Genomic DNA, 25930 nt, shown 5'->3' with positions numbered 1-25930 from the left:
AAACGTCATTACGCTTTACGCACATTTTCCTTGTCAGGTCAGGCACACAGAATTTAGTATTACTAATGTGCTCAGAGGATGATCAGACCCCTACAGGAGCCGGTGGGATGGTGCATCTGCATTAGCGGGCCGTATAATCAGAAATCCTGCAGGAGCAGTTGGGTGTGTGATAGAAAAAAACAACCCGTGCGGACCTCTACCCCAGGGTGTAGGACATAAAACAATTGTTCCCTGACACGACCTAACCTCTAGAAGCGTAAAAAAGTGCCCTTTTGACCTCATGATACCTAAGTAGGAAGCTTACAATCAGTGTGTGTTTTGTTAGTATTTTGTATGCATGCACACACTGACATTTTCTGCCATATGTTCCCCACTTTCTTTCAGCACCCTCCACCCTCTCCCTGGCTGGCCCACAAATCAATGCGTGCCATTTTGTGAGGTCGGGGTTGGCTATATTGCACACGTTTTTTTTAGTGCCCTATATGGAAAGAATGTGCTCTCTGCATTCCAAAGATGACTGAGCCGAGCTGAGCAGCCCTGTGTTAAGCTGTGTCCAGTCCAATCAGCTGAAGTCAAGTTGACTGGGATGAACATATTTTACAATTCTATACACAGGGAACGTAGTTGACACAGCTGCACAGCTGAGCTGTACAGATGCTACCATTGAGTGTTCTTGGGATTTAGTCTGTGGATGAAACAGGTTTAATCAATTTCAAATGTAACCACAGGGGCTCTGTGCTCTCTATTTGGGACAGGTTTGATGGGAAAAAAACCCTCCTAAATTATCTGATTTGAGAGTGAATGCCTCATTATTGTTACTGGTGCTATTTTTGCCCAAAGGCCCATTCTAGAGATGCATGTCGCAAGTATTCATATCATATTTGGACGAGAGGGTGAAGCTTGGGAGGAGCGAGGGGTGGATCTGACTCATAAGGCTTTTACACTGAAATGGTGCTATAGGGTCGCGAAGAGGTCCGGCTTTGCGTTTTTACACAGAACCAGACAACAGCAGCATCATTCTGCTCTAGTGTGCAAGTTTAGACAGCATGCCAGCATCCCGGAAGCAAAGGAGGCCTCTAGTGTGACATAAAAAATCTGCATCAGCAGCACTTTCTAAGCAATAATAATGGCACAACATGTCAAAAACAATCATTTACCATCCCTGTTAAATGGCTGTTGATCTCGACCTCTTCTCAGACCTCGCTGTTTTTGCTATTTGTGTACATTAATTACCAGCATGAGTTACCTGCAAACAGCTGCTTTTCTACTCCAATTCCAGTTTTCATTCATTTTGAAATGTCTCTTGTCCCAGGCAAAACATGTTTATTTCTGCTGTGAAGTCGGGCATTTTAACAAAGGGGTCTATGAGGTTTAATCACTGGTGGAGCCAGCTTCAAGTGGCCATCTTAGGAACTGCATGTTTCGGCAATTTTCAGCCTCAACGGTTGCTGCTCGCTCCACATTAGAGACGGGTTTATGATTCTGCAAATCTTACCCTGCATGCATCAGTGCATGCTGCATATTTGAAACCCTGTTACGCTGAATTCAGACATTTATGTTCCAACAAGTTACACAACACAGATGCTGTAGTACAACGTTTCTATTGTACTCCATCTGTCTTGGTTCATTAATAGCTTTGGTTACACATGATCCTTCAATACCGAAGCCACGTGGCACATATTTGATTTTATTCAGTAACACTGAATATTGGAGGAAGATTTAAAGTTGGAGACCTTCTTTCCTGCTATATTAATAAATGTGTTTTTACAAACTGTAACAGAGCTCCTCCAGCATCAAAGTAGACTCATAGACTGCACAAGTTTATTCCACAGTATGTTTCTTGGATGCCCCGCTATAAATAACCTGCACTATTTAGAATGTTTTCCCCAATTAGGAAAGGACAGGAATATACATTTAGAGCAGTGAATGCTGGCAGGCAGGTATAGAAAGTGAGTAGATGGCAAACAGACTGACAGACTGGCAAAAAGCCAAGCAGGAACACAGACAGAGAATCACAAATGCAAACCCAAGAGACAGACAGGTTGACAGTTGAGACAGACAAACCAGACCAACAGGCAGGCAAGCAGGTTAAAAAAAAATCAAGCCAACTCCTTAGTTTACAGCTTGTGTTTGGCAGTGCAGCTCACAAGACACTCATTTATTTCAGGTTTGGCCTACGTACAGTTTGAGAGGTTAAAAGTTTAATATTTCCATTTCCCACTATAGGTATTTTTATTTGACTCCTTTGAAATGCTTAAGGAGGGTAAAAACCTAATGACCCTGTTATTTAATATGAGAGGAAGTTGTGGCCTAAACAAGTAATGACTATTTAAAACCATAATGAGAGTTGATATACATGATTCTAGATGTATATTTATCATTTGCGAAAGTGTGTCCGAAAGTTGTTTTTTGGTGCATTGCATCCCCTTCTTCGTTTTTGGATCTGTACATTTGCCTTGTATGCCAGATTTACTGTCATGGTATAGGTTGCAAACAGATGCACGGTCCTGCAAAGTCCAGTCCTTAACATCCATCTTTGGTCTGGTGATCCGGTCAGCCGCTGATCCGCCGCCGTGTAAAAGAGGAGAACTGTTCAGGGAAATGTTTCTACTGTTTCAATTAGGCTTTACTTTAAATAGCCCAGGGCTCTGGTGATCCCAGGCCTCGCCTTTGGCTTCTCTGCGGGGCTTATCACCTTTGGATGTTAAAGCTGGACCCTTGAGACGCGAGCACATATCAGCACATTAACCGCTAGACTGACTAAGCACGCTGGCCCACCAGTACGTGAACCAGAGCAGCTATGGTGTTCCACTTACTGCTGCATCTGTTGATTGTTTTTACAGAACTCAGAGGAAATACAGACGGGGCAAAGGCCATGATTGTTTAGTTTCGCTGTAGTTATGACTCATCGTTAACGTGTTGCAGTGTCCTGTACAGTGTGTTACAATCAGAGGTCAAAGTGTATATTTTTACTAACAGCAGAAGTCAAGTTTTACAACAATGGTGACTCATTTTATAGGACGTTTGTTGTAGGTTCATACATGCACTAACACTATTACATTTACATGAAATTTTTGAGGATTTTTATGGCTTATTGGCTCGGGCGATAACATTGCATATTCTAGCTCATAAAGTACAAATCCATATCACTACATTGCTGCTGACATTTTTCTGAAGGGTGAATCTTTTGAGGGATCTGCTGTGATCTTGGCAGCAGAGAGACTTTGTGACTTCATCATAGTCATTGTCATTATTATCACATTGGCATCATGAGGAAAAGCAGTTAGAAGCTGTCTTTAAGGTGTGTTTGTGTGAAACTCAGATGTATGACACTTAGAGCTTTGACAGTGGAGAATAATTTCTTCTTTTTTACAAAGATCGTTTGAGCTGCGAGATCAGTTGATAAGTCGATCAACAGAAAATTAATTTGCAGCTGTTTTGATAATGGAATAATTATTGTGGTAATATTTTTTAAGCAGAAAAGCCAAACATTTGCTGGTTTCACGCTTCATAAATGTGAGAAATTTATGATTTTCTTGGTCATACATGAGAATTTACTGAATAGCTTTGGATGTTTGGACTGAAGAACAGATAAAACACCATTTGGAAATATCACTTCAGGCTCTGAGAAATTTCAAATGGCCTGTTTCACAATTTTCTGACATTTTATTAACAAAACAATGAATATATTAATCAAGAAAATAATAAACGGAATAACTAACAATTAAATGTGATCATGTTTGCATTATGCTCATCTCTCAGATTGAGTTACATCATTTACAGAGAGTTGTAGGTTGTGGGTTAAAACCATCAGCATGGACCTTTCTGAGATAATATTAGTCGCACACCAATATTTCCCACAACATCAGTTGGATGGTAGTAAAACTTAAGAGCCAGAGCACCTGTTAGGGTGTCGTGTATTGGCTGTGAAGTTTTACCCTGGATAGTGCTGGAAAGGCTTTATGACGCACGATAGGAATTATTAAGGCCCTTGCGTTTGAAGTCCGCAAGCTAACATTCCCCCTCATGCAAGTTTGTGCAAAAATCACTTTAATTAATCCAGATGCAGTCACCTCACCGCTGGGTACAGCCGTCGTACCCCAAAGTCCCCCTTTCTAGTGCGGCGACACTGTCCGGATAATTGCACTGTCAAGGTCAGAGATGGTTAAGTTTCAGTGCACTGTTCAAGTGGAAAGAATCGAATCAAAGGGCTCTGAGAGGGTCTAATCCCTGGACTGGAATGGCTTTGATTGTGTCAGGGAGCAATTAAGCATAGGTGCGTGTGTGTTTGGTCAATATGTCACTGAGAGTCACTGTGGCACATATGAGCACTTTGAAACTTGGGTTGCATGGTATTTTAATGCTACATGGAACGCCTGAGCTTTTCCCCATGTTTTTTATCACGCACACATGAAGCAGAATTTAAACCAGTGATGTTGAAAGGCTGCACATCTATTCATTGGTAGGTAATAACTACTATTTAATCCTCAATGAAAGGGGCAGTTTTCATAAAGTTTTAAAGAAATACTTCAGCCCCCAAGTGATCATTTGTTTATCAGTTACACAACCCATGTTATATTGAATTTGGGAAGAAACTTTGTATTTCTCGCATGCCTCCAGAGTGAAAAAAGAATCCAAAAATGATTTTTTTGATGAATTGAAGTCATAAGAGTCCATGTGTAACAACAGCAAAACATTGTCAAAACATCCATTTACAAACTCAGTAAGCCATGTAATCCAAGTCACATTTATCCAGTGTTATGTTCTGTTTTCCTCCAAACACATGCATTTTCCCTAAAACCTTACAATTTAAAACACTTCCACATAAACACGGTCACCCAAGGACGAGTAGCGCATATGGTTAGCATACGACTGGACAAATGAGACTTGGATTATGCTGCACGAATTTTGTGCAAGTTTGTAATCATGTGTTTTGATATAGGTTTTCTGCTGTGAAATGACCCCTGACCCCCTTAACTTGAATTTATCAAGAATCTTCTCAGTTTTTGGATTCTTTGTTTACTGTGGAGGCATGCTAGAAAAAGAGTTTTCTTTCTGAATTCAGTGTAACACGGGGTGAGTAACTGATTTTTGGGGGGATGAAGTATTCCTCTAAGCTTCAGTGAGACATTTCGTTTAGCTTCTTATGTAGTTAGTTAAAATCTGCTGCTGTCCCTCTTGCACAATCGCCTGACTCCTGAAATATAATAAACATAATGTTCAGCTGCAGCTAGTCAGCCGGTGTGTGGCGCCTAATGAGGGGCCGCTCAGAGAGTTTAGGCTGATGTTAATTTGTTTTGTTTTTGTTGTAAACTGTGTGTCTGTAAATAATGTGTAAATGACGAGCTGTCCTTGCATGCCAGTCGGCCGGCCGGGCCACATACGGAGTGACACAATAACAGACACGCACACACGCATGCACACATGCACACGCACACACACACACACACACACACACACACACACACACACACTTTACAAGCGAGCCCTTTCAGCAGTCCCAGTGATCGGGGTGCCAAGCTCTTTGTTTAGATTGCATTCATTGGTTTAGATTGGTTTGTTCATTATTTGTGAGCCCAAGTTTAGAGGTTTTTAAACTTGTTTCATTTTTGGTTCTTGAAAATGAAAATAAGAACAGCCCTAAATTTAAAAGGGAGAGCTCTAAGTGACAGTTTTAGTTATCTCATCAGCTGACAACATTTTCAAAATAACATACATCTTGGAATAGATGGGAAAATGCTTAACTTATGGCGGCCATTGTTAAGTGTATATCTGCCTGCCACAATAGACAATATAATGTACATCATGCAGAAATGCTAATGTAAAAAAAATGTAAAGACTCATACAAACCCCACCAGGAATTTGTGGCGGTGTATCTTTTTGCAAAAGGCCCTACCTACTGCTTTTATTTCTTATTTTATTTTTATTTTGCTATGTTTGGGACGTTCCTGGACACAGCATGCAGGTGAGGTCAGGCGTTTATGTAAGGGATAATGTGACAACAAGGTGTCCATTATCAGGAATTAATGGCCCTCTTGAGGCATGAATGGTGGCCCCTCTGTGAAGGGATTATCTAATACCAGGAACAATCATGACCCACCCATAAGGTTCTTATGGACACGCTATTAACTTGTCCAGTAAGTAGGACGAATCATGGATACAACTGCTGCTATGGTAACTTAGATGCAAGCTTATGCTATTATATAGCCAGCTAATAAATTTAGGAAACAGACAATTTCACCAGAACAATTTACTAGGTGTCCATTATCAGTTTTTAACGGATATCCTGCAGCCAATCAGAATTGAGTACCAGCATGGTATACAAAAAGGTAGCGACCAGGTGGCAGACTAATGGCAGCATGCTTCCAAGAGAAAGCTATGAAAATCGTGGACACAGGGCGGAAAAAACGCAAATATAGGGAATTTGGGGTTGGCTTTCACTTTTGCAAGTGATACAAACAGTAACTGCAAAATCCTGCATAGTGTTTAAATAAGAAAAAGGTGGAGGTTTGATTAAATGTCAAAGACTGTCATGAAAAAGTTAACTAACTTGATTGTAGCACATTACAACTAAAATAGATGTCTTTATGTGATCTTTACTCTAATTTTCTTCTTACAGTCTGAAGGGCTCATTGGAAACGCTTCAGAGACCCCCTTTCTCCGCACATTTCTGATGTCAAAATTGCCTCAGACCATGTCCATAACTTTCCCACAATCTGACTGTCACCCCTGAAGCAGTTATTGGTTAGAAAGTATGCATTGTTTGAGCATATCTTTGAAACTCCCCTTATTTGTTTTTATTTTTAATTTTTTTTTAACACATTTTTGCTATTTTCATGTAAACAGCCGAGCTATAAAGAGTTTGGCCTTCTGACGTAGTCAACGAAGTTTAAGTGTAACTCATTCCTTACAGTAGGTGCTGTCATGTGTTGGTTTGGTTTGTTGTTTCAATTTACTGCCATGTTGTCAATTTGCTTGCACCGCCTTTGCCAGAAGGTTTTGCAATTTAACGGTGTGTCCAGTGTGCAATGTGGTCTTTGGCTCTACTGGGGCAGAGTGGTCTTATCATTGTATACTGACTTGTCAGAGACGCACAGCTCTGTAAACAGAAGTAGACCTTCTCAAAGACCCTGAAAACGCCTAAAAATAGAGCCTTTACACACCCATGCACAGCCACACATGCACAGCATATGTAAACATCCATACACACACACACACGCCCACATAGAATACATACACGCTCACAGAAACACATGTACAGGCAGAAGTGCACACACATATACACACTCTACAGCCACAAGGGCAGCCCGCTCGCCACCGCTAATGCAAACAAGAGATAATATTAGCCGTCTATAAAATGGCAGGTCATATTTTTAAAATACCAACACGGGGTCATGAACTGCTGCATAAAAGACCATCATAGTTATGAGCCTGAGCTACTTGGCTCCAAATATACCCGGGGGTCTAACTTAAGATCTGGAGAGGTGCCTGCGGGGTATTTTTGGGTCAGTGTTTACAGGTGTTTATTCAGCGGCAGCAGTGCCAAGAGGTTAATAGGATACCCACTTTAAGAAGTTCAAATAGACTAAAGTCCATGTTGTTGAATTTGTGGTTGTTTTGACCCAAGGATGGCTGGGAGGGAGGCTTCATAGAGCAGAAGAACACCTTTAAAGCCCCCCGAGTAGCAACTTTTATCACAGCTTTGTTCATTTACAAAGGCCGCACCAGTCGGAGCATGGTGAACTATGGTGAGACTGATGGTTGGGTCATTGTCAGAATGGTAAATAATTCAGAGAACTCTAAATGACAACACCTACACGGAAGGATCTCATTTTTAGAGTCTTCTGGCTCCATACTAGAGACTTGCATAAGATGTACAACTTCTTTAGAGCAAACTTGCAACAGTGCAAAGTTAAATCAGCTCTTTTATCATCCAGATATAATCCATTACAGTTTGTCTTGGCTCCGATTCATGCACTTTCCCCTGAATTCAACTGGTGCAAATCCAGTGACCGAGAGGTTAATTTTCTTTGGTCCATTTATAAAATAATTATGATTATATTATCATAGTACAGAGCTTTGTTTTTCAGATGTGGAGTCTGTTACAAATCACAATTTTGGTACAACAGGAGGTACATCAGCACTAATATAGATTTTGAATAAGATGCAGTTATTTTGCTTCACACCTATAACCAACAACTGTTCCTCCCTTGTTGCTTGTTGATGTTGTTTACTGTGGGTCTATGTGGGTTAAGAAGTGCTCTGTGCTATATCTGTCTACTCAGAACCTCCATCTTCCTTTCCCTCTGTCATCCTCCTCTCCTTCCTTCATCCTTCCTCTCTTGGGCCTTCCCACCCTCCCCCTAACCTCCATTTGTTTGCTCTTCTTCCTCCGCAGGTTCTGCTCCATCTTGCATCAAAACTGATCCAGCCGAGCAAATTGTCCAGAAGAGCCGAGACACACAAAACATGGCTGTGGCCGGATGTCCGGATTATTTCCTGCATCATCCAAATTATCAGGTAGATGGCAATTTTTTTGATTAGCTGAAATCTTATCTGAAAGCAGAATTAGACTAACAGGTCACCTGGTATTTGTAGAAATGAAATGTTGCCATTGTAGACTAGAAATGAAACAGCCAAGACTTAGTGTGCAAATCGAGACTGTGATGTCAGTAGAAGGTATTCTACAGAGTTGGTGTCACTGGATGTCTGTTTGAGATCCCTAACCCAAAATAACATTATTAAATAGGAATTCTGATACTTCTAAAGTAGAAATGTGCCAGTGTCCTCATGAAATGATGTTGGATCCAGTCACAGCATTGGGCTTGTTTTCTTACAGGGAATGCATGACTAACATAATTCATAAATGAGACTTCTAGGAAATTTTAGCTGGATGAGATTATGAAATCCGAACTCTTTCCTGTACAAACCAGGCACCTTATTATTTATGTGTTTTACATGGAAAACTAATATAAACTATTCAAGAGGGACTTGAGGCAATGTAGATTTTGGTATTATTCTAAGGAATAGTGAGGGTGTGGATTCAGGTCACTACGGTCCTTGCCAACAGTCAACCCTTTGCCAGCCTCTCTTCATCAGCCCTGTAGATGCTCTTAAAAGACTACTTCCCCCACTAAATAATCATGTATGTATCAATGTATGTAGTCAGTGTTATGGTGAATTCGTGAAGAAAACTTTGGTAGTCCTGCAAACTTCCACAATGAACGAAGAGTCCAAAATCTGAGAAGATTCTTGATGAATTGATGTCATGGGGGGCACGTTTGACAACAGCAAAACCGTATGAAAACATTTGTTTGCAAACTCTTATATAAGTCATGTAGTAAAAGCCAAGTCTCAGTAACCTCAGTCGTAAGTTCAGTACTTTTTTAAACAACATCAACAGTCTCAAGCACAGAAAGTAGCACATCTGGGCAAGCATTTGCATTTTAACTCAGCTAAATGGAATGCACAGTTTAAAGACACTCGCTTGCCCAGACGCACTCTTGTGTGGAAGTGTTTTAGATAGTAAAGTTTAGCAAAAATGCATGTGTTTTGGAAAAAAGTATGAAACAGGGATAAACAAGACTTTGATATAGTTTTCCTCTTGTTAAACGTGGACCCCTATAACTTCAATTCATCAAGAATTTCCGCCAGTTTTCGATTCTTCGTTCAATTTTCTTCATGAATTCAAGATATCATGGTGTTAATAACTGATATGCAAATGATCATTTTGTGGGTGAAGTCTTGCTTTAAGTGTATATATGGTATGTATGAATTGTAGAAGGGAATAAAAGAATGGCCTTTGGTTATAGTTGGTCCTGTTAAGTTTAGTCCGTACTCAGGAGAGAGTGTGTGAAAGGCACTGATACGGTCATAACATTCCACCACTGTGAACACATTGAATTCACAAAGAGCTGCAGGGGCAGCGGCTGTTAAAGAGTGTTGGTCCAACAGAGGTACAAAAGCATCTTTTGGATGACACACCCCCAGGTAACGGCTGCTCTTTTCATTCTGATTCTATGGTTAGCCCATTCACTCACACTCAAACACAAACAAACACATGCAAACACAAGCACGTACACTAGGACCTTTTGTACTGAGTGTATTTTTCTGGTGCAGTGGAAATCCTATTTCATGTTCCGGGAGTAAGTCCAAGTTTTCAACAGCTACCTCAGTGGATCTGAATGAAAAATGCGTTATTTAAAAAACATAACTATAAAGTAATAGTTTTTCTTAAAACACAAGTGTTTTTCACTTGTCAAACAGTGCTGTATTTCTGCTCCAGGGTGGGGCGATTAACTGTAGCTCACCTGATAATAATGCAAAAAGATACAGGAAATTCACCTCATCCAAATGTAATGACATGCTAATCAAGATAATCAGTTGTGAGCTTCAAAGTAGTGATTAAACCCCAGTATAGCAAAACAAAACCAAGCACATGACATAGTGAATATGGATAGAAACATACTTGCAGATATTAACTAAAGAAGCTCACTCAGTCTCTTGCACTATTCCTGTTTTTGTTTCGCTATTCAGGGTTAGTGGCATCCTATTGTTATTGTTGTTGTTACCATGGAGCCATTGTCCAGACTTGAGAATAACAAGTTGTGCTGAATTGTGTATCCTGGACACAGAAAGTTTGCATAAATTTAGGATATATTCTTCTTAATTCCTAAATTCAGTCTCGGAGTCAGAAATATGTCTTTTAAACTTTTAAAACTGTGTGCAACCAAATTGTATCACTGTGTGAGATCAAGATGCAGACACCCTTTGTCTGCGAATCCAGTCTTTATTGGTTACATTGAACTTTCACTGACAATATTCTTGTATGAGAGTATATGGATTACATTCAGGACAAAGTAAACCATTTTACTTTGAGCATTTAGTACAAACAAAGGCCTCTACAGCAGCTTTATTCTGATGATCTGATTTGTAATTGAGCAAGGGCGGACCTGACCTCTGGACATCAATAGGGTTTTAGGTTTGGTTGATTTGTTCCCACCAGCCTCCGTGGTGCAAAGGTCTTCCAAACATTTGTATTAGGGCAGTAGCACTATTAGCCTAATCGGAGGTTAGCCTGTTGTCTGCTCGTCATCTGGGCTGTGGCTTTATCTGTGACCTCTGACCGCAGAGCTGGAGGACAGAGAGTTCAGCCTGCTCAAGTCTCCCAGATCTCCACAGCTTAGAGAGACAGAAACCAAAGATACACACAAGGCACTGTGTGTGTGTGTGTGTGTGTGTGCGTGCGTGCGTGCGTGCGTGCGTGCGTGTGTGCGTGTCAGGGTTGCTTGTCTGTAAATTGTGTCTGTGTTTCTGCCTCATTGCTTCAGCTGCAAAGATTAATCCACATATGTTGTTCAGTGCATAATTTGTAATGAGCCATACGTTTAATAACAGATCAGTTTAAGGAAGTGACCCAACAAAAACAAAACCACCACGAATCGTTCTTCAGTTGAAGCTGAGGCAACACCCCCTTTGGCACAGTGAATCCTATATAGTGTCCAAAAATAGAGCAGTATAAATATGTGGAGGTTAATCTGCTTTGCTCACCACATGTATTTATTGCATTCACACTGCTCTAGCTACCATTCAAACACACAAAGCCCTCAGCATTTTTTTTTTGTCATTTTGGATGATTTTGTTGTAAATTCACTCTTTTTTTGTTTGGCAGACATGGACTATCCCATTATTAAAGGTGGCTTTAAAATCTGAATAGTGAGGGATCCTTCTGCTCTTTCATCTTTGCCAATGGTTTGGATGGATGCTGCTGGAGCTACAGTATACAGACCATAATGTACACACACTAGTTTACACATGCACACACACACACGTGCGCGCGCACAGACACACACTCACTCGTCTGTTTGCAAAGCATTCAGCTATAACAGATGTACCTTGACTGCTGCTTGACTTGCTGAATGAGAAAACCCATTCACTGTGAAATTCCAGGCTTATGGAAGATTTTCCCCGATAAAACTGCAGCAGCAATTCAAAACAGATTCAAGTGAAGATAACATTCATGCTAAACTCGAGGGATTATATCGCCACTTTAATCTCGTTTCTGTTGTATGGTCGTGACCGTTGAATAAATGATGGTATGTGCGGAGCGATGGAAATCTGATGATGATTGTTTGTGGCAGGTTGATAGCTGATTAAAGAACCCTTAATCCATAAATCTACAGTTCCAATAATACACTTTGTAAGGTTACATAAATGTAAAAATAACTTGGGCCCTCATGTATAGTAAAATATCAGTGGATTTCACAGTAAAATGCTGTGTAAACAGAGCTCAAGGAGTCTCTTTATGCCAAAAAATAATATTGTCATGTATAAACGTCCTGTATGCCCTCCAGTGTATTAAGCTTCCCGAAATCTAAGCTGGAGCACTGGATAAACAAGCAGAGTTCAGCACATGAGCATAACTTTTGCCATGCGAGAGCCTGAGATAGTCATAATGTTTTATCTGGGGCTAAACATTAACAAGATTGTGTGTTTTCCCATAACATAATCTGTATTCCAAGATACCAGAACATTGTATTTGTTTTGCGATGTGAGTATTTCATAGCATTTGTAAGAAGATCTTTCGATCCTGTGTCAGTGTGGACATGGTTTTGAGGTCAAGGTGACTCATTTTCAGCTTTGATTCAGTTAGTGATAACTTTCAGGAATACTTCACCCACCCCAAATTATTTTTTGTATATTAATTTTTCACCCTGTGTAAAGTTGAAAAGGTGAAGAAAATTATGGGTTTTTGTTTGACATGCCTCCACAGGGAACGAAAAATCCAAAAACTTGATGAATACAAGTCATAGAGGTCCTCGTTTGACAACAGCAAAACTATATCAAAACATACAGACTTTCACACAACTCATGTAGTGTAATCCAAGTCTCATTTATCCAGTCGTATGCTACAGTACTTCCAAAACAGACAGTCCATCTTGACTGGGATCTGAACTGATAGTGAAACTTATCTGTTGACCTCAAAACAAAGACCGTTAACAACTGAAACTAACCCTTTAAAACGTCAAAGTCACACAACAACACAAAATAACTAACTGATCAAAGTACGAGGCAAGAGGTCAAAAAAAATTCCAATGGAGTATGAAAAACAACCTTTTCTTCACAAACTCAGCGTTAGAAGGGGTGACTAATAGTCAACACCAAAAGTGTTCCTTCATACACCATATCCACCCAGTTTTTACAGTTCACTGTCACGGACAGATCATCACAGCATAATTATATACCTGTCACTGCATTTATAGGCAGAAATATGTCTGAATTTCTCGCTGCAGGGTTGGTAAGATAACCAAGGAGGGTGGAAAGAGGAGAAGTCACGGTCTCAGATGATGTCACATAATGGGGGGACAGCACATGCACAGTGAGATGTGGTCTGCAGCTGCCTGGCCTTATGTGTTGATTGCCTGACAACTGCTGACCAGATTTCACTGCGCATGTGCTGTACCCAAATTATGTGACATCATCTGAGACCGTGACTCCTCTTTCAAGCCTACTTGAGGAAAGCCAGAATAAACAACATGAGAAAAAGTCTGCACACTCTAGCTCCATCATGTGCAATTTAATAACACATCTACAAGTTTATTATAATTACATCAACCAAGTGTTATTTTGAAGCCTAAAAAACACACAAAAAGAAAGAAAGCAGAAAAATCACAACATTTATAAAAACTTAATTTTGCTTTTATGACATTTTTGTCAGTGGCACTTAAACAAACGGTCCCTATTCAAAATCAAAAATGCACCAAACTCCGAATGAGGTGAGAACAAATGTTTGGGCTTTGTTTCACATCATAAACCCAAGATGTTTATGCTATAAATTAACATAAAACAGGTAAGGCTCACCCAGTCACTGTTAAAACATCTTATCTTTAGACAACTAAGGAGTGTAATTCCTATCCTAGTTATCCTTAAAAGCAAAGTAGTTGCACACATCCAAAAACTGTTAAAGACAGGCGCTGGACAAAAAGCATAGCAATAAAAAACATGAAAAAAAGTCTGCACGCTGTAGCTCTCTCAAGTGCCATTTAATAGCACAACCAGAAGTGACGTTTCCAGCTAATGCTTTTCAGACTTAGCTTAATGTATAAATACGCCATTTTTAAGTACATGTGTATTTTAAGATGATGTCTTTATACATTAAGCCAATGTTTAAATGCACGTATATATAAAGATGCCAACTTTAATAGATTCATTTGAATTAAAAGAAAAGCTTATAAAAAAATCAGACAAAGCTAAATGAACTAATGTAAATAAGTGTCAAAGCACGGCTTGTCAGCAGCTCAGCTGGTCAGGGACAGCAGCTAAATTCCTACTGTAAAAACAAACAGATAAACAAAGCACTGGAGCAGACATTAGTGTGACCTCCTGAACTCGTTCTAGTTAATTATGTAAGAAGGGATTTCCTCTTGCTGTCTAGTGTTCATGTATGTTGTAACAGGACTGTCTATGGTTAGCGCTGTTAGCACGAAAAAGTTCTGCCAGACCAAGTCGGGGTACTGTTTGGATTGGATTTCCGCATCTCTAAAGCCTTCTGAGAACATTTAGTTTTAGCTAAATGTAAATGAAATGTTCTTATGAAACAAGACCATTCTCAATTGTCCCTACATAGCCAAAAGTCTCTCAGCAAGCCAAGTATTGATTCATATTCAATCCCCGGTCATAACATTTAACCTCAGTCTGACCTCTTCTAAACTCGTAGCTTTGACAGGCGTCTCAGTCTTTAACTTTTTGTTTGATGCTCCATCTCCAGACCTTTGTGTCTGTCCTGCTTGCAGTGCCTTAACCTTGACTCTAGCCTTCCACTGACCCCTTTTAAAAAGCTGAACCCTCAACCCCCTGACTTTTATTTGGAGTTCCTTTCAACTTCATTAATATGAAAGGGCTCTTGTATGCTGCTTGTCAAAACTTGGCCTACCCTTGGACCTGCTTTGACCCCTCTCTAAGAACTTAAGCAACGTGTGTGTGTGTGTGTGTGTGTGTGTGTGTGTGTGTGTGTGTGTGCGCGCGTGTGTGTGTGTGCGCGCGTGTGCGTGCGCACGCCCATGCTTTGTGTCTGTACGTGAAATAATTAATGTGAGAGACACTGAGAAGCAAGATGGAAAAATGCAAGAACAACAAAAAAGACCAAGAACATGTGTGTTTTTTTCTTCAGCAGACAAAAAAAGAAGAAATGTCAGCTTGTATGCTCTTATTGTCTCTGCCCCTTTGTGGTCTTTATTGTATAGGCTTCAATAAAGCTATAACCCAAATGCAGAGTTATCCAGTTGCACGGCTGAGAATTATGCTAAATGGCCACTTTTTATAGGATTAAACCCCCAAGTTAACATTCTGTGAATTGTCTTTAGAGGCATCAAAGGCTGTCTGGGTTTGGGGGTTTTTGTTGGGAAGATCCACAAAAGAGATCAAGGTGTGCTTTAAAGGTCCTTTAGTCCTTTAGTGTGTGTGTGTGTGTGTGTGTATGTGTGTGTGTGTGTGTTAACTCATTTACTCCCAGACAGCCATGCAAGACAGCATTCAAGACAGCATTCAAGACAGCATTCAAGACCAGTATATGGTGTGAAAGAGTCCCTACGTTTTTGCTCGATGAAGCTGAACCATGACCATCCTGTCCTGAACACACACACACACACACACACACACACACACACACACACACACACACACACAAACACTGTGCTGTACCATCCCACCAACCAAACAGCGTCCCAGTGCTGTTTGGGTGACTGGGTAGGGATCAGTCACAGTCTGGTAGCTGGACCCCCAGACGGTGCATGTCGATGACGAGGTTTGCTGTCATGGGAACAAATGGGGTGATGCGGTGGTTATTTCCCGATTTTTTTTATTTCAAAAGCAGGTTAGTCTAATTATGCTCCGAGATCCCTTTTTCGATCCAAGCCAAGACGGCTGGAACACAAAACAATACAAAGACTGAACAATGCAATGCAATGTAATGATTGGATGCGGTTGGGTTAGTTGGTATAGAAGAGGGGTTTGGGGGTGGTGGTGAATAGAACCATATGCTGACGTTGAACTTCCAGTTACATCCAGTTCAGTCCGAATGTAGGCACCAGTATAGGCGTCAGGGAGAAACACTAATGATTATATATTTCCATAGTATTTAGTCGAGCCTTTATTTTGAAGAATGGAGTCATCAGGGTGGAATTGTACTTCAAGCTTTATGCTCACAGTGAGTCATTGTCTTCGAACTGCTCATTAAGTCTTGTTAGTAAAGTTTCTTTAAATTTAAATAGCTTCCGTAGAATTTTGAAGTGTTTTAATTTGAAAACTTGGGAAATTATGTCTGTAGACAAATTTTGGCTTTACATTGAAAGTGGCTTGTTCAGGAATGTCTTTAAGCTGTCTGGTGCAAGGAGACACAACGCTGTAAAATGTATCTAAAACCTTTCAAATTCAGCTAAAAGTAGCTGCTACTTACAATTCTTTTGGTTTGTTATGGATAAAAAATTTTGCCAACGGGAATATTACAAGATTTCTGTGTGTTTGTGTGTGTGTGTGTTTGTGTGTGTGTGTGTGTGTGTGTGTGTGTTACACTGAGACAAGGGAAGCAAGGCAGTGTGTAAAGAAAGCCTAGTTGTTGCAGTGATGAACTTTGTTCTCCTGTGGCAGGAAAACACCATTCAGTTAAAAAATGAACAAAAAGACACTGTCCAGGAAATGGATTTGATTTTGAGTCAAAAGAATTACATGAAGGGTACCAGGACCATCATCATGTAATTGGTGTAACTTGGAGGCTCCGGAGGCAGCAAAGATAACTCAAATTAATGCAAGGCAAAAAGCATCTATCATAGAAAAATGGGTGGAATAACATCTATCCTAGAAAAAAAAATTGCATTGTCTGTTACTGCTGAAAATTAACTGGAACAAGCAACCGCGTTTGTTACGGTGTTGGAGGAGGTCTGCTGTGGACAAGACGCTGAGTACACACTAGTCCACCCCAGCGTGTGCTGTTCCCACTTCTCAATCAGATGTGTTTAGAAACTTTTTAGTGTTGAATTTATAATTATTGAGCAGTTTGACAAAGAAAGGTCAAACCAGGACATTAAATGTTATCTGAAAATGCTGGTCCTCTGTGCTCTGATACACACCTGGCCATATTCACACACTGTTTGTAAGATGTAGCGGCGTAGACATGACATCTTAGTTCCAACTCTTTTGAACTTGTTGTATATAGAGCTGCGCAATTAATCCAAATTTTATCAAAATCGCAATAAAGCTGAATTTAATATCCAAAATCATTGGAGCGGCAATTTTTTGACAAAGGTGAAATGTATTACAACATAACATTTAAAGGAAGCACTGAGATGCCTAAGAAATGCTCTGACCCTCAAAAAATATTCCAGATGTGAGGTAACGTGCTTGTTTAGTGCAGACATCATCATCATTTCATATATTTTTCATTGAAAATGAAATGGGTCTAAAATTGTGAAGTATATTGCAGTGTCCATTAGAATAATTGCAATACCACATTTTTTTCATTTGTGCAGCCTAAATTGTATATTTAAATGTACTTGTAGCGTTAGCTTCTAACAGGAAAAATGTCAGAAGAGTGAAATTAAATAAAATGTTAAGTTATGTACTGATAAACAGCATGTGTCCACCCCTCACTTTGAATTTTGGATCCAGCATGCCATACTACCTTTAGAAAGCCAATATTTAACGTGGTTCTGAAACTCAGCAAATATTGTGGGCAAACTACTGTGTCCCCTTCTTCCTTGTACACTTGTACAATTGCTATGACCACAGCAGCTCTAAGTACTTTTTTTTTTTTTTTTACTAGTCTGTGTTTGAAATACATGCTTGAATTTGTGAGCACTCATCAGGAGGCCTGGGTCTATGATCTCTGCATAACAGCATTTTTCTCTTAAAAAAACTGTTGTATGTACCTCACGACAGAACAGAGAACAAAGAGAACAGCCGTGCTCTCAGTCATTTCTTTAATAGCATTATATCACGAGTTTATTATTTTGTTATCTCAAAATAAAAAGGCTTCTTTTCTTGTGATAATGGGGTAATTTATGTCAATACTCGAGAAAAGAAAAGGCAGATTTGTCAAGATAACAAGATAATATGTAATTAAAAAATGGCTTCTTCCTTTTAGAGATAATTATGGAGAACCCAAAATGGGGTCGTTGGTTCATGTGATCACATTTTATCTTACATTTTCAGCTTATATCAGTTTCTACAGATGTCAAGATACAGTCTGCGCATGCTACCATGACAATCCTAAACATAATAAATAATAATTACTTTTTGTTTTGATACAGATTTATTGTCAATCGCTTAAGATAATGGCATTAAAAACATAATAGCAAGTGCAGATATTCTCTGTTTCTGTATGTAATCATCAGGGTTCCCACATTCATGGAAAACCAGGAAAAGTCATGGAATTTCACAATTTCTTTTTCCAGGCATGGAAAGTTAAAAGTTTCACTAAAAGTCACATAATTTTGTAATGTGTAACAAGATTAAGTGTTTTAGTTATTTCTGTAGATATGGTTAACATTAATGTAACATAACAGCAAATCTTTTATTTTTTATTTTTGCAGCTGTCAATGTAACATAGCTCTAATGTGTCGATGCATGACAATTTGTTTACCATCATGTATGTTTCTTCTACATTTTCTCAAAAAATTTTGTGTCTCCCTAAATGTATGCCAGCTAGTTGGAATAAAATAATCTCATTTATTTGAATAAGAGAAAAATAATGTAACATTGTGATTTCACATGCAGAGAAATCCCAAAGTTTCTATACCTCTGCTACTAATAGTTTTAAATCGTATCATATTTTTAAAATGGAGCAATGTTTGTGGGTTTACTTTGTGAGAGGCCATGTCTAGGAACTCTGAACCATTTTAAAATGCCATTGGACTTCATGGACTGTCTGTACACATCAAACAATGTTGGTTAAATGTAACAGAGTTCTCCGTGGGGCAGCAACATGCTCATTTATTTTCTGCTTCTTTTCTCCCACAGCAGGACAATATTGACCGGTCCTCCAATCACAGACAGGCTGACCTCATTGGTCCGAGCTTCCAGCAGTCAGCCAATCGGAGTTCTCCTAACCATCAAGGTTGGTCCACCACCACCAATGGAAATGTGTGTGTGCTTGTGTGTGTGTGCTGATGCTTGCCCACTAAACCAGTCGAGTTACACTGGTGTTGTATGACACAGAAAAGCATTCTTGGTTATGCTCTGACATCAAATTACATATGATTTGACATATTAGTGGGACATGTCATATGATACTACTGGGACTTGTACATTGACTTGGTGTAACAGAAGCTTGCTGTTTGTGATCTATTTGTTTTCCTACATAAGAGAAAAGAAAAAGGTCATAGAAACTACCTGGGAAATCTGGTACTATGTACTATAGGTTCGTGCGTGTGTGTGTCCCTCGTCTCAGTACAGTGTGGAGAGCGGCTTGATGCTCATTATCCTGCACGGGGCCAGGGGTGGGTCGAGGGGGATAATATATATTTGGGTCTCTTCCGCTGTAAACATTTCAGCAGTTCAAAGGGTGATCTGCATGGACACAGGGTGCCATTATAATTACGCCGTCTATCTAATTGTGCCATACAGGGTTCAACCATGACAATCGGAGCATGAGATTTAAGCACAATATTGGCTCAGCATGGGAGGTAAGGGCGGGGAGTCTGCGAGGACTCAACGATTGAATTAGAACGCTTGGCCCTGGCATGGGAAATAAATGGAGCAGAAATTACATTGTCATTTTTCAGGATCAGCCAGGATGGAGGGAACTCAGGAGGACTGGAGAGGCAGACAAACAGAGATGACTTTAACCAAAGAACATTTTTTTGCTTACACTGTCTGAATAATGATATTTTGGATGGATACCCAGTTTTTTTTTAACAGTAGATTATGCCAGACGTGTGTTGGGAGCCTGATTTATGAGCACTGGTTCTGCAGACCATTTAGATTTTTGTCAGATCTCCTCCTTCCCTGTCTCAATCTTTTTTTTTTTAATTCCCCAAGTAATGGGTGACAATTTAGTTGCCACTTTTGAATACTTTTACCATTTTAGAATGCCTCACAAGCTTCATTATGTCTGCTCCCTAAAGTCTGTTTAATTTGTGAGGAGATTTTGAATTTAGCTCCACTGCTTTTGGTGTTATTATTAGGACTATAATCCTTGCTGACGCCATTAAACATGTTTTCCAGTAAACCTACTTTTTCATTCTTAAAAGGCTGCAATAGAGCCACCAGCTACTTGCTGTGCTTGCCATTAAGCTGGAACAGCCATAAACTTATTAGTTTTGTAGGGAACAGTACGGCTTTGTTGGAACACGACCTGCCATTATTTCATATGTTTGGAATGAGAAGCTTGGTTGCTTGTTGGTACTTTCAAAAAAATGTACACAAGAGAGTTTAAAAAAAAAAAATATGAGTAGTGCGGATATAATGACTAAGTGGGTAAAAGCAAATATTAGAGTCTGGTAAGTTCAGAAAATTACATCACTTTAATACAGCCCTTAAACATAGAAAAAGAAAACTCTTAGGATAAGATATGATATCTAAAACCTAAGATGATAAATAGTTTTGTGTCACCATATCAGTATTGTCAATATATTGCCCAGGACTACTCATCATACCTTTAAAGTAAAGTTCAGTGAGTAGATCCACCAGAGCCAACAGTTTGCATGCCTTTCTGTTTCAGACCTTACACCAATGGTCTGATGCCTGAGCCAAACAAATATGAAACAAAAGTCAATTCAAATAGTGTCAATAACGACCATGACGTACCTGAAAGCTCCAGAAAAAGACAGTAAATGGACCTTGCTTTAAGATTTTTGTCAAAAAACTACCAACTTTTCTCTGTTAGTAAAACATATTTGAAGTAAGACAGCATCCAAGAAAATCACTCCTGGACGAGAAAGGAGATATTTTGATTGAATTATCCAGTATAAGGAAGACAGCAGGCGGTGAAGAACCTGTGATCTTTTTGCTCCTGGTTCTGGGACTTCATGTGCCCTGGGGATAAATGACCTCTGGATGAGGGTCTGTTCTGGAGAATGAGATGGATAGAGACGAGAGAGAAGGGATAATGGGAGTAGGTAGTAGATGTGGTCCCCGTCTTGAACTTCAGTTATGACATAAGTGAGCATTTTAGATGCCAGCATACTCAGTCATGAGTTCAGTGTAAAGCCAACAACAGCGAGATGAAATCATCTTAAATGTGACTGTGTAATGCTTATTTAGTAATTTCATTGGCCAGAATGTACGACCCAGGCGAGGCAGTTACATCCTGTTCCACACTGCAGCAGACACACTAATGATGATATGTGTATTCATTTGTGTGGGGTGATGAGGTCGTGACATTTGCACTCCTCTTTTTTTGGTTGCCTGTAACTTTCTAGGTCCAGGAATGAATGGAGTGAGTGTTTAGTGTGGCTCAGACAATAGAGGAAGCTGGGGCTATTCCTATTCACCCCTAATTTAACCGCTTATAGGTTCAAGAGGTGGCAGGGAGGGGGCCAAACATGTCAGAGGAGAAGGGGAGTAAATGAACTTAAAGCATGGGGGAAATGAGAACAGTAATATCAGTTGTATCCTGTGACCCATCAAAGTTTTAGATTTGGTGCTGACTTCCACAGCAAGTTTATATCTGGACAGAATGGATAGAGGAGGACTGATGATAAAACAAATGTCTTCACTTATACATGTTAAACCACAGATAAAGCACTCATGTAGTTTGTGTATTACCTATTGTTAAAATTTGGTGAACAGCCATTATATTTGAAAAATGTGTTGTGTATAGTACAGTTAAGAGCTGTACAGATTAACAGAATAATATATGGGCACTCAAGGACAAGGAAAAATGCCAAACATTTGCTAGTTCTAACATCTCAGTGGAGGATTGATGGGTTTTCTATGTCGTATGTAAACTGAATTAACAGAAGGTTTTGGATCATTTATCAGACAGAACAAACTATATAATGATGTCATGATGTGTATTTTCCACAGGCAATTTATAAGAGATTAATCAATTACTCAAGAAAATAATTGTCACATTAATCACTTGTAAGTTTGTTATAGCCCTAGCTTATCCCTAACTTAGCTAAGCACAGTATCAACCAAGAATTAAACCACGTGGATCAACATGCAGGATAATCACACATCTTAACCCTTTGAAACCTGAGTGATTTGGCTTGATTTCTCTCAAAACATGGGAGGAAGGCAATGAGAAATTACAGGAGAAATAACCTGAAAATGAGCAAGAAATTAGTGAAAAGTTGAAAATAACCCTAAAATTAGTAAAAAGTTTAAAAAAGAACAATGAGGAAATGACCTGGAAAAAGTGTTTAAAATATTTTATTGTGATCATTACAAATATAGCTCACCCCCAGTGTTTTTCTTTTTTCCCTAGTTTTTTATTTCTTGATCTAATTTTTTGCATTTTGTGAAACTTTTATTACCGAGTTGCTTATTGCCTTTTTCCCATGTTATGGAAAGAAATCCCACCAATTTTCTTGGCGTTCAAAAGTTTAAATACTTGTGAAAACCATCTGGCAATTCAGCACAAGAAATGCGATGTTGCTTCGGGTTTAAAAAGGTTAGAATTTAGGATTTCTTAAGGGTGTTTGTGCTAAGGTGTTTATTTTCTAGCTCTTCTACCATCTGTAGCTTTGTGTGCAGTTTTTGAAAAGATTGAATTAATGCAGTCATATTGTAAGGCCAGGTGTGCCATGACATCTATAAATGGCTAATTATCTGGCATAACTTGTGTTTTATGTCCTTCATGTCAGAATGAACTACCATAGTTTGCTCCCTGCTCTAAATTTTCATTAGTTTATATCTTGTGTGTGTGTGTGTGTGTGTGTGTGCGTGCGTGCGTGCGTGCGTGCGTACGTGTGTGCGTGCCTGCCTGCCTGCCTGCCTGCATGCTGTCTGTGTCATCAATCTGTCAGCCTTACACCTGGGTGCATGACGCATACCTTTGTTTGCTCGATTGTGACATGCACAAGTGATTGGGATTGTATCGACTGATAATGACGTAAACATCCTACATCTGTGCCTGAGTTTAAGGGTTGTGTTTCTTTGTGCGCAAACAGCTCTGCCAATCCCCTTCCAGAGGCCAAACTAGGTCATATTTGTGAGGAAACTTATTTTCTCTCAGTAGCTCGAGGGTGCATGTCTCACCTAGTGGGATAACGGATGATGAGCAGATGATGTGTTTGGGTAAAAGTACTATTTTAGAATTTTGCTCACTTTTGATGTAGTTTCTGGTTTTTCCTCATAGCATTTGTTAAGTATTTGATTTTGTTGTTCTAGAAAAGGGTTTTAAAAAAAAAACCCAAACATTTCTGACATGTTTTTGTTACCACTGCTGCTGAATGCAGGTAATGTTGCTCTGTGTTACAGGTGTCCTGTCCTGTCCTTAGCCTTGTGTATGACCTCATGTGAACCCTGTGTCCTGTGGTATATAGCTCTTTAGCTCTCCAGGCTATCTATAAGTAGCTGCTCCAGCTTACCTGTCACTATTAATACCTGCAGATTAACCACCAGTGATTCACGGGCACCTGTAATACAGCTACCTGACACGTTTTCAGGAAAAGCTCCACAAAGGCCACATTTTCAGCAGGGAGCTTTTAGCATCACTCGTGGACACAAAGCTATGCTGCTGCGTGCAGAGATGGGAATGTTTACTAGCCTGCTAACCTGTGGCTCCTGTTGTTGTTGTTCATTCTAGAACATTTTTTTCATAGGAAACCGATTCCTCGCCAGGCTCAGGGGCTCACTTTGAAGCCAGCTCTTTTAAGTTTTTACATCAATCAAATTGCTGTTTTCCAACGTCAGCTTTCCGCTGAGCTGTGGGACTTTTAGCTGCTTTAGAGTGGCATGACCCTCGCACCACCTCGCATGATCCAGCTGTCAGCTGTCCTGCGCCCTGAGCTGCAGGGAAGTTACATGACTCATGCAGCACAGGGAGCGTTTTAAGCCATGACAGCAGGACTGTGTGATGACAGTTATGATATGGTGCTTGATATCTGTCATTCATGTACTCATTTGCAAAGCTTTTTTTTTTTTTTTTTTTTTATAAATAACTGACTGCGGTTAAAGTTTTTGTATTTGCTTAGGACGCAAAATGTTAGCCTAAATCTACCCCTTTGACAAACAACAATCAAATTAAAAACAAAGGACAGACAGTGATGACATTAAAGCTTCACATAAAAATGTACATTAACACTGTATCTGATCAGATAGTTGTCTAAACTTTAGTATAAGTAGCAATGTCATTACTGATCAAAAATGTCTTCCCTTATTGGGTTTCATAATAATAAATGTTTTTTAAGTGTGATATAGTGTCCTTGTAGCTGTGTGGGTTCTTGCACATGAACCCACACACTTGAGAGTCACTTGGCCGTACAATTAGAGCTTGTCTCCCCCTCGTGGTGTGTTTGTGTACTGCAGCTCAGTCTACAGAGATTTGATGATGAATTCATGAGGTAGATCTCCTTTTCATAACGAAGAATTATTAATCATAAGATGAGTCACTACTGCAGATTGTGATTGAGAAAGAGCAAAGTTATGTGCCCAGTTTACCCAAATGATAAAATTTTCACAGTATGAAGCAATTAAAGGGAGAGGGAGCTTCCCTTCAATTGAGCTCCCTGCAAACTTCGATACAACACGCTCCTGGAGTGGAGTTGAAAAATTCTCTTCATGAATTTAAATGTGCCTGGAGGTTTTCACACGGGCTTTGAGGATAGATCCCCTCTCTGAAGAGGATTCCTCATCCTGCTTTTAAAGACCTTTTAAAAGCAGAATACTTGATAGATGTGGTGAAGTTAGAGCAGATGCTGCCAGTGCGATGCCTCCGCTGTGAACCCCAGTGGTAAGAGTTGAAAAGTGTTACAGGCAGGTTTGTGCTTGTGCCTGTTATCCCTGGAGATTTGGCTCACGCAGCAGCCCAATGTACGCAGTCAAGATAGCCTTGCTGATTGAGCACTCTTGCAAAACTGGTTACCAGTGTGTCTCTGTGTGTGTGTGCTCTTGTGTTTTGTGCATGCCAGTGTTTTTTTTCTCCTTTTTTTAGTATTACTTAGAATTAAGGTGGTGCAACGTGAGGTCAAGGGTTTAAATTGCGTCCACAGTCAAATGATAGAGAAACTGAAATAGAGAGGGAAAGTCCCAACAATATCCAGGGACTTAACTTTCCTTTTTTTTGTATGTGCCTCAACTATTCAAAACCAAAGTCGCATTCTTATAGGACTTTCACTTTTCTTTTATTGTGTTTTATTGCATTTTGGTTTTGATTTTCTTTCCAGCTCCTATTTTTTTTTTTTTTTTTGCTCCACTGTTCTGTGTCCACTTGTCCTCAACAGTTTGGAAACCTGCCTCTCTCATTCATTTGACAGAAGCTTGTCTTGTCTTTTTACCACTAGTTTCTGATGAAATTCAGTCAATAATGTGTTCTTTGTCTATCTGTCTCCTCCAGAGGATGATGTCGATCTAGAGGCCCTGGTGAATGATATGAACTCCTCTCTGGAGAGTCTGTACTCCACCTGCAGTGGTCAGCAGACAGAGTCCACCCCACTGCTGCACAATGGACAGACCTCTTCCTCACACCAACACCACCATCATCACACGCAACACAACCAGCCTCGGCAGGGTCAACACTCACACGCGCTAAGCCACGTCTCCCCGGAGCCACCCTCCTCCTCCTCCTCGTCTGCGGACTCACCCCAAACCAGTCTACGACGGTCGCAACCCATGCACATCCTCGCTGTCAGGTGGGTGTCTACACATGCAAATATTGATGTAATTCTTTGCCCGCTTCAGCAGCCCATAGTTAGATGTGTTGTGTGGCAGTCACTGGACAGAAAGGGAACTGAACCCCAGAGGGAGCTGTCCCAACAGACAGCTCTCAATT

At 39.9% G+C, this 25930-nt stretch overlaps 1 protein-coding gene across 3 annotated transcripts in view; it reads left to right on the top strand.

The window, feature by feature from the left end:
* The window catches only part of grb10b (growth factor receptor-bound protein 10b), a 77199-nt gene that overhangs the window by 8807 nt on the left and 42462 nt on the right, over positions 1-25930 (top strand). For 2 of the 3 annotated variants that reach the window (XM_042489627.1, XM_042489625.1), the window contains exons 2-4: positions 8399-8520; positions 19012-19108; positions 25496-25790. In XM_042489627.1, coding sequence (XP_042345561.1) covers positions 8470-8520; positions 19012-19108; positions 25496-25790 — 443 coding nt within the window. In that variant the 5' untranslated portion in view covers positions 8399-8469. The remainder of the gene's footprint in view (positions 1-8398; positions 8521-19011; positions 19109-25495; positions 25791-25930) is intronic. The other variant, XM_042489626.1, reaches the window with a different exon arrangement.

Source organism: Plectropomus leopardus, chromosome 7 (assembly GCF_008729295.1).
Source record: "Plectropomus leopardus isolate mb chromosome 7, YSFRI_Pleo_2.0, whole genome shotgun sequence".
NCBI classification, from domain to species: domain Eukaryota; kingdom Metazoa; phylum Chordata; class Actinopteri; order Perciformes; family Serranidae; genus Plectropomus; species Plectropomus leopardus.
The sequence above is the reverse complement of the archived record's forward strand: the minus strand, read 5'-3'. Positions and strand labels throughout refer to the sequence as shown.